A 16381-nucleotide genomic window follows, 5' to 3' on the forward strand; every position below is an offset into this window, starting at 1 on the left:
CCGAACATTCGAACTCGAGTGGGAGAGGGTGTTGATATCATACGTGTCGTCAATATATTTTTGGTATATGAGCTGACTGGGTACGAGTGCATTGATGGTTTGTGCATTTATAAGAGTTCGGTACAATTGGCAGAAAACCAGCATTAAGAGCCAATGGTAATGATGACACCAACTGCAAACATCTAAGAATTGTGAAGAATCATCCTAGTCTCCTGCCGAGGCCGATTTGAAACGATATACCAGTTCGTAGTACTTCATTGGCTAGAACACCTGCCTTTTCATTCACCCACCCAACGCAGAGTGGGTCCAAGTGGCTTCAAGCTATAAGCCAACCATGAGCAGAAAACAGCCTGTAATATGACGGCGATCGTATGATGTTTCTATGACGTCATCAATGCCAAGGTGGGTGGAATGGTCCCCCAATAAACCTTTTCCCATTTCGGCAGGCGCGTAAATACGCCTTACTTACCTGTGTGATTGTATGCCATTTGTATGGACGTGTATGATCGGTGCATGTCAGCACGTGTCCCATGTGTTTACAATTTATTTGCATCCATCTTTTTTCGTGTGCGCTGGGCTTTGCACACTGTCGCTAATAGCAGCATTTCTTGGATTCATCGTTCCAACCTATTACAAATTTTATAGCTTCATATTTTATCGTATCGCACTTAGCGTACCGCATATTATCGTCACGTACGCTAGATGCAAGATAATATTTTATAGTACATTTCGTAGCACCGCCTCTTATCTTTTGCTGTAATGTGTTGTAATAGGTGAGTGGGCCATGTAACGATCCAAAGCTAGCAAACATTGTAACGAGCCGAAACCTGAAAAGCCACCTCGAGTATGGTTGTCGATTTAACAAATACAGCATGTCGACAGGTGGTAAGCGGATTGGGAAACTGTCTTTAAAGCGTGGTTGCTATGGTTGTTCTGCACCCGGGAGGAGCGCTGCGTGGCGGTGGGGTCGCAATTGGAATTGGCGGAAGCGAAGTGAGCGCACTGGTCGCGAGAGCAGTGTAAGAAATGGATGAAATGGATGAAAAATCTATGTAAAAAAAAAAACAATGTAAGAAATGGATGAAAAATCTTGGAAAGCTGGATAGTCTTATTTACCGAGTGACGCAGATGAGTTAAATAGGCAGGATCGTGCAGCAGACTGAGAAACAGTTGTAGACGTATATCTAGCATAGCAACAATAACATTCAATTATTCCCAAAATATGGCATGTGGATTAACAGCGGACAATAGCCTTCGTCTCTGCCCCTCCCCCCTCCCCCGGTCAGCGGGTTTGCTTCACAGAAAACGTTTCTGGAGTATACCCTGAACCTGCCCCCTCCCCCCCCCCCCCCCTCCTTAGAACGTTCCTGCGTCTATGATTTTCCCAGTAACAGTTAACTCCTCAAAACGAGACACTTGACTGCGCCGCCACCTGCATCACAAAGCGCACCAGACGAACAGTAGGAGACAGCTTCTTCAAAGTACTGTTGGATGAAAAGGCTGACCGAACAGGCCGCGAACAGATGGCAATCGCCTGTTGGTACGCGTCATAGCAGGATGGAGTGTGCAGCTCTAAAAAAAAGCTGCAGACCTCGGACTGGCGAACGGCACAGAGAAGATGACCGGCTGCGGGTTCGACGGAGCTCCAGCAATGGCTAGTGAGAATGTGGGAGCAGCAGCTGTGCTCGGACGCGACAACGACCTCTGCGAGTTTTTCCACTGTGCGATGTGAGCACTTAATTTGTGCGTTAGCAGCAGCTGCAAGCAGAAATTTATAAGACGGTCTCTTGACACCGTAATAGACATAGCTATCTTTTGCATTCACGGAAAGCACTGCAAAGCGCTGAAGAAGGCCATCAAGAAGGTGTCGCCCAAAGAAAGCCCAAAGAGGCTTATCACTTTACGCATTACGCGCTGTCTGAAGCGTCACAAGGCAGGGACGTGCATCTGCCAGCTGCTGACGGCAGCGGTCCCCTCCCTGACGAAGGTAAGAGTGCGTTCTTCTTCAGAAGCACGGCAGAACGCCCCGAGACTGATGCGCACAATCGCCTGTGCAGAATTTCTGGTGGCACTGTAGGCGCTTGAGGCCGGAACTTTTGTGGTGCAACCAATCGCCCGTATACTCCAGGCCAAGGACTTGAACGTTTTTGAGGCTGAAGAACACATTGGTGTTTGCATCAGGCTCACTCAGGGACGGAGAGAGAAGGCAGATGAGAAGTTTATGTTCGTGATGGGCATAGCAGGCGAAGCAGCTCGAGTCCTTGGGATCGATATTGCTTCTCCGCCGCTTTACGCCGAGGTCGGTGTACCGGTCCAACGTAGGCGATTGCCGGGATCCTGCAGAGTACTTCTGGGGGGGGGGGAGGGGGAGGAAACTGCTTCATCCTCATTCTAGACATCGTCCTCATCCAGCTCCTTGCCCGCTTCAGCAGCTGCAGCAGCAGTCGCTCAAACTCTGTGCCTTGCTTCCGGCAAGTATCAAGAACTGGACGGCAAGGAAGCCGACCGTGGCATAGTATGCGTGGTTTCTGGACCCCGAACTAGCCGTTAAGACCAAACACATCTGGGTGGTAATGTGGAAAGGAAAGAAGGAGCTGCTACGATATGTGATGCAGACACGAGACAAGTGCCCGGACTTCCTGCTTTGCAATATCTACGACCTCATCCGGGTGTTTGCCGCACTGCCGGTGTGGACAGCCGAGCCGGGGCGGCTGTTCGGGCGCGTTGACCCCGTGGCGACGTCAATCAGGTCCACGATGATCACAGAGCGGCTGGAGGACTTCTGCCTTCTGTGAACCTATCTGCAGTCGCTCGGTAAAGAGGCGACCGCCATTCTCCAGTTCTGCTCCCGGGCTCAAAAACGGGATCTCGGTCTCGGACAAGTGCACCGCAGAGCATTTGCTCCCGAAGTCTGCAATGTACTTATGATCTCCCTGTATATTCAAAATACCAGAGCAAAGCAAATCAGCACACTAGCTGTAACAAACGGATCTTCGTCTTTGAAAGTTGGATTGGAAGATAGCGAGGTTGAAATCGACCATGCGACTGAAACTGTCGAGACGGAAAAACTTTCAGATTCGGGAACCACATTGTGCTGCCATATTCATACTTGCGACATTCTAACGCTGTTGATCGCGAGGCGCAGCACGGCCAGCGTGGTTAGCTTAGTTGCGTACGGGACGATAGTTCTAGCGCCCTCCGTAGAACGAATGCTTGCCGTTGAGCGTGTATCAGTCGCGGGGCGGCAGCGTTTAGTGTATTGAGTTGCATTTAAGTGGTGGCTGGGCATTGATCGTGTAGCCATCGCGATCGAGTGGTGGAAGAAAGGTAGGTTTAAGTTGTAAACGGTATCTTATCTTTCATTATGAATCAAACCCTGTATTTAATGGAGGTGTGACTTGGACTTGATAGATGGTGCATTCTAAATGAATGTTGAAAAGTAAAGAGCAAGTGCTCTGTTGGTGATTGAAAGGACTGGTCGTTTGGAATGTGCAAAGATGAATAGTGTGTCCTCACCAACATAATCAGCATCAGAATATCCAGTAAGAATTGTAATGTAGACAAATATTTGTCTGTCTTTCTTTGCTGTCGAAGGTCGCCAACTGCCGAGTTATGCGAGCCACAGTACACAAAAGAGGGAAATAAGATATTGTACTGAATGTAAATAATATGGTGTTCAGAGGGTGATATTTATTGATTGCAGTTTTAAACTTTCAGCATGGTCATGGGTTTTTAACTTTAACAAGCTCCTGCTGCACCATAACTTGGTGCACATATGATTCTTGTCTGGTGTAAGGGATATCTAGTCAAGCACATATCCAAAATAGGAGCTTTGACTTTTGTTTCTCATTGAAGCACCTCCACCACCATGATATATAAGGAAACATGATTTGCAAGCTAAATGTGACGTCTGGTATTAAGGAGCAGCCAGATACTCATACTTTTAGCAGAGACAGGATTTTCCTCAAAGTGCTTGATTTTGGTAATGTGTTCTAAGGACTAATTTCCTGCTGATCCAGTGCGAGAGTGAACTGATATCGTGTAGTTGCGCAGTGATGTGTTGTGCTTAATAGAGGCTGAATGAATCACTGAAAGCAAGATGGTAGCAGCCATTGAGTCATGTCTCCTTGATTATCTATATTAATAATGATGTGAAGCATCTCAGCCTTGGGGGTCAAGCAGAAGTGTGCAGTTGACTTGTGATCCATATTGACAGAGGTGGTATCTTCTCTCTGCTGACAGGGGCAGCTCTAGGATCTGACTTAGCCCCAGCTTGAGAGGATGCCTAAAGTGAAGCGGAGCAGGAAGCCACCACCAGAGGGATGGGAGCTGATAGAGCCAACGCTGGATGAGCTCGATCAGAAGATGAGGGAGGGTGAGTAATAGTCTCAGAATGGCTGTGGTAGTGTACATTGTGGTCATGGGGTGATGGGAAATACTTGATGTGATAGGTCTGGAGTGGACAGCGCATTTACTTCTGCCATGTGCTCTGCCACTTGGACTCATGGTGACTTGAGCGACCTTTATGAATAACAGCCTTTTGGGCCCACTATCATCTGATCCCTGTGGTGGCAAATGCACATGACCTGCAAAGGAAGGGGTGCTTGCTGGCCATCCCTCAGTGCTTTACAGGTCCTGTGATGTTGAGAGATATGTAGCTGAGGTATCTGGCAGATGTGCACAAGCATGACTTCACATTGGTGGTGGCCAAATCCTCAATGCAGTAAAGGCATCAATGGTTTTTAGCACATGCTCAGTTGGGTGCAACTTGACCTCTTCCGAAAGGTTTTTCCGAGATGGTTTCTGAATGGCATGTCGTAGCTACACTAAATTTTGCATAGATATAGACAGTTGAACAGTGGATCATTTGGTGTGAAAATTTAGGTGCGTCTTGTTAGATTGCTGAAATACAGTAGGTCAAAGTTAGGCCATGGATTCCAGGAAGTCAATCTGTAGGAAATCGCTCAATCTGATGAAACAAAAAGGTATTAGATGAAGCCATACATCTCTGAGATACCTTCTTAGGCAACACAAGCATTGCATGAGCAGATTCCATTGCCCCAAAGTCAGGTATGAGGGTCAGATAAAGGTCAAAACCAACCCATTTTATTTCTGTATGGGGATAGTTGCTGGTGCTCATTTCAAACTTATTGATGACAGGAACCACATGTTACATCTTGCATGTTTTTTGAAGGTCAGAATAGGTCACCAACCCAAAATCTTACAGGTCAAGCCTTTTTTAGGAGCATGCTGCCTTGTACAATCCTTGTTGCATGTTCAAATGAAGAACTCAAAGCAGTCTCATATGATTTTGATCACCATGATCTTCAAAAGCTCAAAAAGGTCACTGACCTTGAATGAGCACGTGAGCTTTTGCTCAGAACGGGTGTCTAGGTTCTGGGTGCACTTTGGACACCAACCTGAAGTTTGACATTGTTTGACCTTATTTGATCCGCATGTCATAACCTAGGAACCTCAGACCTTGACCCAAGTGAGTTGACATACAGGCCAATGCACCTTGTGAATTTGGTGTCTCTAGCTCCCGTCGTTCCTGAGATCTCAGGGGGTCAATTTGCCCTCCCCCCCCCCCCCCCCCACCGGAGCGAAGGGTATCTAGCCGGCCACCCGGACGCGCGTTAAGAAGCGTTTTGGCCAGGTGGTAATTGCCCTCGGCTCCCACGTCGACGCCAGAGTTCAAACCTCAGTTGCGTCGTGACAGCTGGGAGCTGGTGTGACCTGTGCAGTCATTGGCGTGTCATAAAGCGATGGGCAGCGACGCACATCACGTTCATTAAACGGTGGTGTGGTAATATAACAATCAGGAAGTTGGTTTGATGATTATTGTTGTTCCGTGTCATAGTCAAGTCACATCCAAGCCGCCTTCGAAACCCCAGCGCAAGATCAGCCGTCACTATCTAGAGCGTGTCTCCATCAGTCGGCAAACTGTTTTTTGGCCAGGGGCTAGTATTTACTGATCGAAGCGGTACACCATTACCGGAAGGCTGTTTTAGACGATTAATCAAGCCACCAGGGGCGTAGTTCCGTTAAAGAAGTTCCGTTTGGGGGAGAGGAACACAGTGCCATATGGAGACAGATGCCCCAGAGAAACGCCAACAGACTGGTTTCTGCCCAGATTTGGCCCACTTTTTCTCAAAGTTCGGGGCTGAGGCCCCTTCTTACCTTACCATGAGACTGCACGTGTTCAAGCCAATCAGGAAATGAGTGTATTTCCCATAGGTATCGTAGTATCTGTACAGCATCGGCTGTCAACGCAACCTTCATGCCTAGCTTCATTGATCTCTTTCCTTGCTGCATGCGTTCCAAAACATTAGGAGTAGCGTTTCTTTGACGTTTTCTTATTTTTTTGCTACTTACTCATTTCCGGCCGCAAAAAGTACGATCACGTATCGGACCTACGTCAGAGACTTGGCTGGTCCTCGCCGCGGATCTAAGCAGGCATCCCACCACCCTTTGATTCGATTTGATGTTTATTTTCGATCACGGACATTAAGCATTACGTAATATGATGAGTGGATTGGCGCATAAGCGGAACGCTTAAATCTGAGCGCCTCTCCTAACAATAACAAGATATAGTCATCGCCGCCTGTCATCTCACTCTCAACCACAAGATCTTCCACTCAAGTAACCTGTTTATGCCTCGTTCGCGTGCTGAAATGGAGAAACGACGTTTTTCTATTCGCGCACCCAAGTTGAATAGCGAACTGCCGGGCTATCTTCGACTCCTGATTGTGTGGCCCTCAAAGCATGTGAAGAGACCTCTTGTGGGACCTTCTGAAGGTGCCATGACCCGTCTGTGCGGCGGAGTTTTGACTGATCTGCTTTTGCGTTTGTTTCATTGCGTTGTTTTGTGTTGTATTTCTGTCTCTGTCGTGTTGACCTTTTAATCGTCCATTTATATGCTGACGATGGGTAGTAATAGCCCGAAGTTTATTCGGGATTATCCAAATACACATCAGCGTCAATGTCAACGTCAATTTCTTCCTCAGCTGAGACGGAGCCGCACGAGGGAAAGCGAAAGGTCGAGTCGCTCTGGCCCATCTTCAAGATCCACCACCAAAAGTCCCGCTACATCTTCGACCTCTTCTACCGCCGCAAGGCCATCTCCAGAGGTGCGTGCCGTCTGCGGGCTGAACGGCGGTGGCTGAGTTTGCCGTGCTGGTTACTCAGGCCGCGTCAAAGGGATCCGTGTATTCAGCACGACGCTTGGACTGAACGCGTTCAGTCAGTTCGACCTGCGTGTGTCAGCGTAACAGAATGACGCAGGGCAGAATGCGCTTTCGTACCGCTGCGGACTAAAACGCGGTCATCATTGAGGTGTTACTTCGGTGTGCCTGCCACCTATAATGCCAAGTTAAACCAAGCCTGCCGGATCTGGACTTCGTGGGGGCGTTGCTTCCCCTCTGTCGGCCCGTCCAACGGAGCCCATGCTTGCTAAGATGAGTCTGTGCCTGTATTAGGTGACTTGATGCAAGTTGGTTGTCACTCGGTCTGTCCGGCGGAGCTCGTGCTTGTTTAGGTGAGCCCGTGCCGGTATAAGGTGACTTGATACAGAATGGTTGTCACTCGGCCCGTCCAGCGGAGCTCATGCTTGCTGAGATGGGTCCGTGCCGCTATAAGGTGACTTGATGTGAGATGGTTGTCACAACAGGCTTCGTGCAACCCATCTGGCTCACTTTTGGCTCGACATATGGAACGGCTGGGTTGCAGTTGAGCAGTGCGACGTGAACGGGACGCAAGCTGGAATGTTAATCCATGAGAGACGCATGGGTGGGTGAAGTCGTGTTGAGATGACCTGAACTGTCGATACGCCCGAAAAGTCCAGTAATCAATCAGTCGACCATGAAGAGCTCACTAACCTGGTCATCCAAGAGGGGTGGCGGCGGAAGGGAGCTCAGGAGTTACATTTGTCCATAATGAGAGGACAGTGTGAACCCTGTGACTGCCTGGCACGTAACTGAGATGTTCCTCGGGAGGTGTTAAATGATCTTCAAAATCCTGCAAACTCGAATCGAATTCCTGCTTAGTCCTCTATGTATACCTGCTGGCGCAGCAGGAGGGGTATAACTTCGTGGCTCTCCCTCAGTTGCAACCCTGCTGCCCCATAAGTTAATGTTTAAGACACTGGAAGCATATTGAGGTGGCAACTGGGTAATATAACACTGATCCCAAATCCAACAACTCGTCTGATTTTGACGGCGGTCCTTTTATGCTAGAAAGGTTAAATCATTCTTAAATGTGTCGTTACTTCTAAATTACATTAGTGCCGTGATAAGGGGCGAGAAGTTGTGACAGAGATGCAGCACCTTCACGTAGAGTACAGAGCGTCCCCTCCCCCGCAGGCCCTGACGGTTCGCGCACCGCAGTTGAAACCCTTACGGTGGCCTCACATGAGAACGGTGCTTCGCAGAGCTCTACGACTACTGCCTGAAGGAGAAGATGGCCGACGGCAACCTGATAGCCAAGTGGAAGAAGCAGGGCTACGAGAACCTGTGCTGCCTGCGCTGCATCCAGACGCGCGACACCAACTTCGCCACCAACTGCATCTGCCGCGTGCCCAAGGCGAAGCTGGAGGAGGTGAGACGCGACGCCAGGGTGGCGACGGCTGTGGCTGGTCTCAGTTCGTCTCACCAGCCGGTGGTCTTCTGTTGGGCGGGGTCTGGCGGTGCGATCTTGCCACATATCGGAAAGCACAGCGCAGATTTGTGTCATGCTGTATTGTCGTGGTCGTGTAAGGTTCTGAACTTCGGCTGTCACAATTGTATCGATGTCATCCAACAATTGACAGCTCTCCGGACGTCTTGTCAATGACGCTAGTTGAAGTCTCTTTATCGCACGCACGTACAACGGAAAGCAGTCTGAAATGATAGTGTGCAAGTTTACGATGGCAAGGGTTGTAGCGCTAACGTGTTGACGAGCTCTGGGATGAATAAAGTTGACGTTGCTGGTGCTTCCTTCGTGGCGTCTGTGCAGTGGCTTGTTGCTGTCGTATCTGCTGAATTGCTTGTTTAGAAGACCGTCCGCTGAGGTGCCGTGTTTTGATGACCGGCCGCATGTCTCAACAATCGGCATCCCGTCACGACCTGCCCTGTGACGGTTGTCAGACCGTCACAGCTCGTGGTGTGACCGTCGTCAATCCGTCAGCCCGTGCTGTGACCGTCGTCTGTCCGTCAAGGCCGCATTTTGTGACCGGCGTCAGTTCATCATATCCCGTGTTGTGACGGTCGTCACTCTGTCACAGCCCGTGTTGTGACGGTCGTCACTCTGTCACAGCCCGTGTTGTGACAGGTCGTCACTCTGTCACAGCCCGTGTTGTGACGGTCGTCACTCTGTCACAGCCCGTGTCGTGACGGTCGTCACTCTGTCACAGCTCGTGTTGTGACGGTCGTCACTCTGTCACAGTCCGTGTTGTGACGGTCGTCACTCTGTCACAGTCCGTGTTGTGACGGTCGTCACTCTGTCACAGCCCGTGTTGTGACGGTCGTCACTCTGTCACAGTCCGTGTTGTGACGGTCGTCACTCTGTCACAGCCCGTGTTGTGACGGTCGTCATTCTGTCACAGTCCGTGTTGTGACGGTCGTCACTCTGTCACAGCCCGTGTTGTGACATGGTCGTCACTCTGTCACAGCCCGTGTTGTGACGGTCGTCACTCTGTCACAGTCCCGTGTTGTGACGGTCGTCACTCTGTCACAGCCCGTGTTGTGACGGTCGTCACTCTGTCACAGCCCGTGTTGTGACGGTCGTGTGAGTCTGTGCCGCAGGCCGCACGTTTTCACACCGATCCGCCTGTATTGCAGGGCCGTGTGGTGGAGTGCATACACTGCGGCTGTCGCGGCTGTTCCGGCTAGGCCTCTAGCACGGTCGCCATCATCATCACCCGCACCGTGACCGACGCCGGGGCGAGGGAGGACCGCTTCCCCCAGCCGGCTGGCCGGGCGGGGCGGACCGCTGCCCTCAGGCGACTGCCACTGGACGGCCGCCGGCCCGCCTCCGCCTCCCACGTAGGGGCGAAGGCCCGGCTCGCGTGGGAGCGGGGGTCTCGCTGGCTCGTGATGGACGCTGACGAGCCTGTGACCACATGGGAGAAGCCTCAAGTCACGTGACAGTTGTGTGTCTCACAGAGGACGGTGAGCGGCTGCGGCGATGGGACACGTGGGAAGCGGCAGGCGGGAAGCTTTCGCGAGCGTCTCTATCCCCTCCGTGTGGAATGGGACACCCCATTGTGACAGGAGAAAAGGAAGTCACGCAATGTGCCTCCCGGGAAGTCTGGAACAAAATAACTGTTGTGGAAAGTGTGACGCTGATGATTGTTGATGGGCGCTCCCATCATCCTGTGCCTGAGCCTCTGAAGGGATCCATGATGATCATCTTTGCGTGGGCTCAGTGGCTGTTCAACTTCTCCACCTGTGAATGTAAACGGCATCCCGTTCGCCCCCGTGCTATACCGGCATATTCTTGCAGTGCATGGCATATGCTTGCGTCCACCGCGGCAAACGGCCAAGCTTGGTGGTCTTTTGTGTGAAATACATGTCACTTGAAAGACAGAAGCATAAGTTGTCTCCGAATCTTGATCAGGGGTGTGGTTTTGTTTTCCGTTGGAGGTGTCCCCCCCCCCCCCTCGGCACCCGGATGTTGGATTTTGTTGTCAGCCGTCCAAATTGCGAAAGGAAGTTAAATCTGGACACAAAATAAACCTCGCTTGAAAACGGAGGTGGTGTTTATTTTTGGCGGATTCAGCCCCCCCCCTCCCCAACCCCAACTGATTTTGGAAAACAACACCTGATCTTGAGCCACGTTCTATGGCGGGCGTCGCTGGCGGCACGAGGTGCACCACTTGGAGCGAATGAAACCTCCGCTTCCAGCTCAGTTCCCACGCCGCTGCCTTCAGCAGGCTACGCAGAATGGCTGACTGACCAACGCGGCCAACACACTCGCATAACGGCTTCCCCACATGCTGGCAGTACCTTGAGGCTGACACGGGTGGGAGGTGGTAGGTCAACTTTGGGGAACCGGCTGCCGGAAGGGCTTCTTCCGGATTATCTACGCTCAGAAATCTTACCGCCCTGCATATCTACGCTAGGAAAACCTGCCAGATGATCTGCGCTCAGGAAACCTGCGCTCGGAGTGCGAACTCGCGCAAGGCCTCCGGGAGTGTCCACTGGTGATGTTTGTTAATGGTGGTATGGAGGTCTAGAATTGTATTGGTGCAGGGCCGACACCGTCAGGAGGGGGGCGGGGTTAGATAATTGGCCACCTCTACTGTTTCTGTAGGAGGCAAACGTTGTCCTGTCCTCGCACATTCAAAGGGGGGGGGGGGGGCGTGTATGCCGGCGGGTTTACATACCGTGTAGTTTGTAAGTCTGTTAAGAAGAGGGTGTCATCCGAAGTTTTTTTTTTTGGGGGGGGGTATTGGTTTGGATTTAGTCCCTCAAACCTGCTTAGGATGCTCCTGGATCTGCTCCCCCGTAGATGTCAGTGGCGTCACTCCTGACCATGCTATGGGGATGAAGGCGGATCCTCACTCATTAAAAGAAGAACAGCAGCATAGGCATTCTTTGCGATGATTTTTCGAGCGTCGTCATTCCATGCAGTAGATCCGGGAGTATATATATATATATATATATATATATATATATATATATATATATATATATATATAATAGAGAGATGCTTCCAGGCTGATGCCTCTTGGCACAGGAGCGTTCTGATAATGTTGAATTGTGGTCTGGTGCAAGGGATATGCTGGCTTACCTAGTTTGCGCGGACCCCCTGCGTCTAAGATGCACTTAGGGAGTGTAACAAAGGTACGAGACAGGAATGTGGTTCGCATTTTATCTTCAGCTCATTTCATGGCAGCACTCATATTTTGCTACGGTATCTCTTAGTGGCCTTGAAATACGCAAGATGAATGCGAGACAATATAGTCACATATGTCTCTTCTGCGTCAGAACCTCCGCATTGCGTTATGCGATAGCTAAAACATTAGCGCATTGCGCACCCTGATCATTGTAGCGCACAGGCTAGATCGATGTGCTTTCTGCACACCCCACCATATGAACTGAATTGCCCGTTCTTGTTCGATTGATCCGATTATTCGAAGACGGTTACCGATAGCGGGTTCGTGACCGACGTCGTGAGTTGGTGCCTCGAATCTTGCGCAGCTGTGGGCGTAGAAGCCAGGCGTGGGACTAAGTTATTTTGCAAGTTGCGACATTCTTAGACGTGATGGCAGCAAATGAATGCATTTACTTTTATGAAGATGAAGTGTATCGCATCACAAAGAAAGGAAACCTTGAGTTTGGGATGGTTCTTCAAAATGCGGACGTTGATACTGATGAGGAAGAGTCTGGATCAGAAGAGATGGAAAAGGTGAAGAATGGACACATTCTGGTTGCCTGGCACCCACGAGGTGAAGAAAATGTCGTCCATGAGAAGAAGGTAAGCTAGAAACACAAGTCTTAAAGGTCTGTTGTCACTCACAAAATTGTTTATACTTCATTGATAGTGCCTACACTGTCAGAGCCATAATTCCAGCCTACAGATAATCCATCCATGCCCTGCACACTTACAGGCATTGGTGTGCTGAACCTCATACTAGCCCATGTGAGTTTCTGGCCTGTGCGATGTTTTATAAAAACATGGGGCTTATAAAACACATCTGTGTTTTTTTTCTCAAATCACCCTTACAACACATGAATTCCCTGTAAGATTGGCTTTGTTGCACGGACTGGTAGTGACTGGGCATCAAATGTGTAAGCTCTCTGATGTATTCTGCGCACACACTGAAATTTTCTGTGATGCTCCTACTATTCCGGGCAAGTTTGGTACAAAATGTGTTCTTGCAGTCTGGCTCTTGACACAGAGTGCAGAAATACATACAGAAATACACATAAATAGTTTCAAGCAATAATTAAACATACAGTAAGTGCATTTAGCTTGAAGCCAATTGGATGCACATGTGCACAATTTCAGATATTTAGCAATAAAGCTGAAAATGTCAGACATGTTTTTGCTAAGATGGTGATGGTGCTAATGGTTATAATTTATGTTGCTTCTTGTTATCATTGATGGTCCTGATGATTATTTACTATGTTTAACCACATATTCAGTGTTTTTTTGCGGCAGGAATATGTCAAATGCTGAATTTTCTGGCAAATTTTGTCAGTATTACTGGGCACAGCCCCTATTTGTGGAGAATTATATGTAAGGCTACATATACAACTGATTGCACCTTAAATGCTGTTGGTATCTGCATGCATTTTGGTGCTGTTTTACATGGCTAACACAAAAATAGCCAATCTGCTCAAAACTTGTGGAGTTCAAATAACCCTGACTGATCCCAGAAGAGCCTATACCCATACTGCAAAACCCCACACTCTTGATATTAGAAATTTTCTGGTGTAACAAAAAGTAATGCCAATGCATTTGTACACATGCCGTTATCACAGACATGTCCTCAATGCCCTGAATCAGCACTTCTTTCCATTCTATGATAAGCTGTTACTCTCGTTTGTATGTGTACAGTTACTAAGATTTCAACACAGCAGATGTATACCTGCTAGTGTTGTGCTGGACCCAGCTGGTGTATTCTGTTCATTTAACCCATGAGACATGTATTAGATAAATGATCCATTAAATTTATTTTTCTAGATGTGGAAAGATCAACTGGACCAGACCTCATCTGGGTGGTATCAGATGAGGTTGGCTGCACTGGGCTCACCTTAAAAGCTGTGTTCAAAAAAAGGTATCAGCTTTGCATAATGGAGCCTCTTATGCAGACTCAGCCCAGCCTAGCCATATGCCATCCTGTTCAGTCCTGCCTGGTCCCATCCAGACCCACCTGATCCTGACTTGTGCTGTCTGGTCCCAGGTGGTTCTGCACAATTCCATTCATCCCATCTGATCCTGTCTGGTTTTATTGGGTTGATCTGGTCCTGTGCAGTCTCATCTAGACCTGTCCAGTCTTAACCAGTTCCAGGCACTCCATTCCTATTTGCTTGTGTCTGATATTTTTTAGCATGTTAGGCCATAGAGAGCAAATCTCTTTAGGGTATGCCCATTGCTGTCATAAACTGCACCAGTTGACTGTAGCACAACACCAGATAGCAATAGGCTGCTGTTTTACAACCCTGGCTGCTGCTGCAGCAACAGGAGCTTTCATAGGTGGAAGTATGGGTGTGGGGAGCTAATTTGGGGTGGGAAGTACCTGTATAGGTTTCTTACATGCAGTCAACCATATTAGTATTGTGCAGTGTATGAGACATCTTTCAATGTCCAAATTGTATATGGGAGTTTCAGGTAGAGTTACATTCAGAAAGGAGGAAAGAAGCTGTGCTGATCTAACATTATCATAGCATAAAGTGGTCTAACTCTTTTACACTTAAGAGGATTTGTTACTTCCCTGATATGAGGCAATTATGAACACATTGGTTCATGCATCAGATAAACTGACATGAATTGTGATGAGCAGCTGATTCCCAAGCTTACAGTAGTGTTTGTTGGGGGATCATTATAATTTAGATAAAAAGATGTTTAAGGAAATGGTCACATTAACCTAAAGCATGGTCACCACATTTGTTGTGCCAGCCTTGAGCTTGCCTGGTGACAGGGACCAGAGCCATCTCAGGATGTTTGTAAGTCCTTTCAACTAATTTTTGTTCTGCCCTAGCAGCATCTAACTATCATGTTGTTCTTACCTGATGCTATGTTAGCATTGCAGGCAGTAGTGATGTAGGCACCTGCATGTAAAATGGACTTAAAGATGGTAACTGAGGGAGTTAGGATGTAGCATCATTCTTGTTATTGCTTTTGGCTTTTAGCATATCTTTCCTGTATGCTGCTCACTCGGTGACAACAGAATGCTGCTTCTGGAAGTGAACATCCAGATGTGTATTTTTTTATGAGTTTGAAATGCTGAGTTGGTTTCTGGCTTGGCTGTTAGGCCATGAGCTGTCATGTTGACACCAGACATCAGCAAAGTGAAGAACCTGGCAAGGACATCACACACCATTATATCAACATCTGGAGAGTATTCAGGCTCATTCTCAACCTGTCAGCTGTGCTGGCTTACCAGCTACATATTTGTTGGTCCTACCTCTGATCACAATTTGGATTACACACTCACAAAGGTGCCTGTCATGTACTCCCTCACTAGGTCCTCAGTTGGTGGACCTATTGGCCTGATGCTGGTCCTAGCATCCCTGTTGGGTCACCTCCAACACACTCAGAGGGATCTGTCGAGTTGCTGGCTGACCCTGGTCCCCTGTTTGGCTGCCCGACCCCCACCCCCTTCCAGGTGGGTGCGTAATACTGCTGTTTGATGCTGCTAGCTGTGTCTCCCTGTGATGGTCGGAGTGTCTGTTCCTGGCCGGCCCCCATCCCCTGGGTGATTCTAGTGTCCTGCTGTCCAAGCACAGGGGTCTTGTCTGGAACTGTTCATAGAGTATATGAGGTATTTTGGCAGTTTTTAACTGTGCCCCTGGTTATGCACTGGCTATGCCAGATGATCCTCCCACACCATCCCGGCGTTGTGCTGTGTGTTATCGTGACTTGTTCGAAAGCCAGCGGCCACTTGGCATCTCGTTGAGCTAGCAATGTGAAACAATGAAGGGCATGTTCCTTGTCATGAGGGGAATAAAATGAAATCTAGCTTCAGAAACATCCATTTGAAAGATTTTACATGATTTGAAACCAACATTTGCATATAACATTACACTGTTCCCTCTCGCTCCGTTATTATGCTTTTGTTGAGCACCACCAATATCTTACTCCCCATCCATTTTAACATAATTTATGACCGACCTTTCTCACCGTGTCTCCCCCACACCAAAGGCAGGTGCTTCTCACTGCTGTCTGTTGCTGGATAATATTATTTTGCGCCCCCACTGACATCTTAAACTGTGTTTGTTTGTGATTGCGCTTGATTGTCAGCGCATCTGCGTCTGCCATGACCACCCTCCCCCCCCCCCCCCCACAGTCCCCCCTCCCCGCCCTCTAACCGCCCCCCCCCCCCCCCCCCCCTCACGTTGGCAGGTGGGCCTGTCGGACCGCTGTCTGATGCCGGGCGACATAGTGCGCCGCCTGGTGCCCGGCCAGGACACGCAGCGCGGTTACTGTCGCGCCATCACCATGAAGGCCACCGTCCAGGTGGTCGGCACCCGCCAGGTCATCTACAACGTGGCCAGCGACGAGCTGACACCCCTCGAGGTCAGACGCGACGCCGGCCGGCCGGCCTCGGGTCCGGCAGCGGCGCGCTGCTGACAGCCGCCCGTCAGAACAGAACGTGTCACCGGTGTTTATCGTTGTTGGGAGTGTCGTGCTTTCGGTACATGTAATGGTGCCAGTTGAAGCCTGCTTATATTCA

At 49.3% G+C, this 16381-nt stretch overlaps 2 protein-coding genes across 2 annotated transcripts in view; both read left to right on the top strand.

Annotated features, from left to right (window-relative positions):
• The first annotated feature begins 3140 nt into the window (after positions 1-3140).
• On the top strand, positions 3141-10553 carry LOC119113779 (protein BUD31 homolog). The gene is made up of 5 exons (XM_037238016.1): positions 3141-3327; positions 4243-4375; positions 7008-7130; positions 8429-8595; positions 9816-10553. The coding sequence occupies exons 2-5, from the start codon at positions 4282-4284 to the stop codon at positions 9864-9866; spliced, it is 435 nt and encodes a 144-aa protein (XP_037093911.1). The 5' UTR covers positions 3141-3327; positions 4243-4281; the 3' UTR covers positions 9867-10553.
• A 1445-nt stretch (positions 10554-11998) lies between these two features.
• The window catches only part of LOC119113547 ((E3-independent) E2 ubiquitin-conjugating enzyme UBE2O), a 30917-nt gene continuing 26534 nt past the window's right edge, over positions 11999-16381 (top strand). Inside the window, exons 1-2 of the mRNA XM_037237845.1 lie at positions 11999-12456; positions 16051-16224. Coding sequence (XP_037093740.1) covers positions 12244-12456; positions 16051-16224 — 387 coding nt within the window. The 5' untranslated portion in view covers positions 11999-12243. The remainder of the gene's footprint in view (positions 12457-16050; positions 16225-16381) is intronic.

This window comes from Pollicipes pollicipes, unplaced genomic scaffold (genome assembly GCF_011947565.3).
Source record: "Pollicipes pollicipes isolate AB1234 unplaced genomic scaffold, Ppol_2.1 Scaffold_7262;HRSCAF=8765_pilon_pilon_pilon, whole genome shotgun sequence".
Classification (NCBI taxonomy): Eukaryota; Metazoa; Arthropoda; class Thecostraca; order Pollicipedomorpha; family Pollicipedidae; genus Pollicipes; species Pollicipes pollicipes.

Bases quoted from the DNA above. Each gene is read 5' to 3' on its own strand.
- LOC119113779 (XM_037238016.1), top strand. From the start codon at position 4,282: ATGCCTAAAGTGAAGCGGAGCAGGAAGCCACCACCAGAGGGATGGGAG. The intron at 7,131-8,428 runs GTGCGTGCCGTC...GGTGCTTCGCAG, and splicing joins CCGCAAGGCCATCTCCAGAG to AGCTCTACGACTACTGCCTG. The intron at 8,596-9,815 runs GTGAGACGCGAC...CCTGTATTGCAG, and splicing joins CCAAGGCGAAGCTGGAGGAG to GGCCGTGTGGTGGAGTGCAT.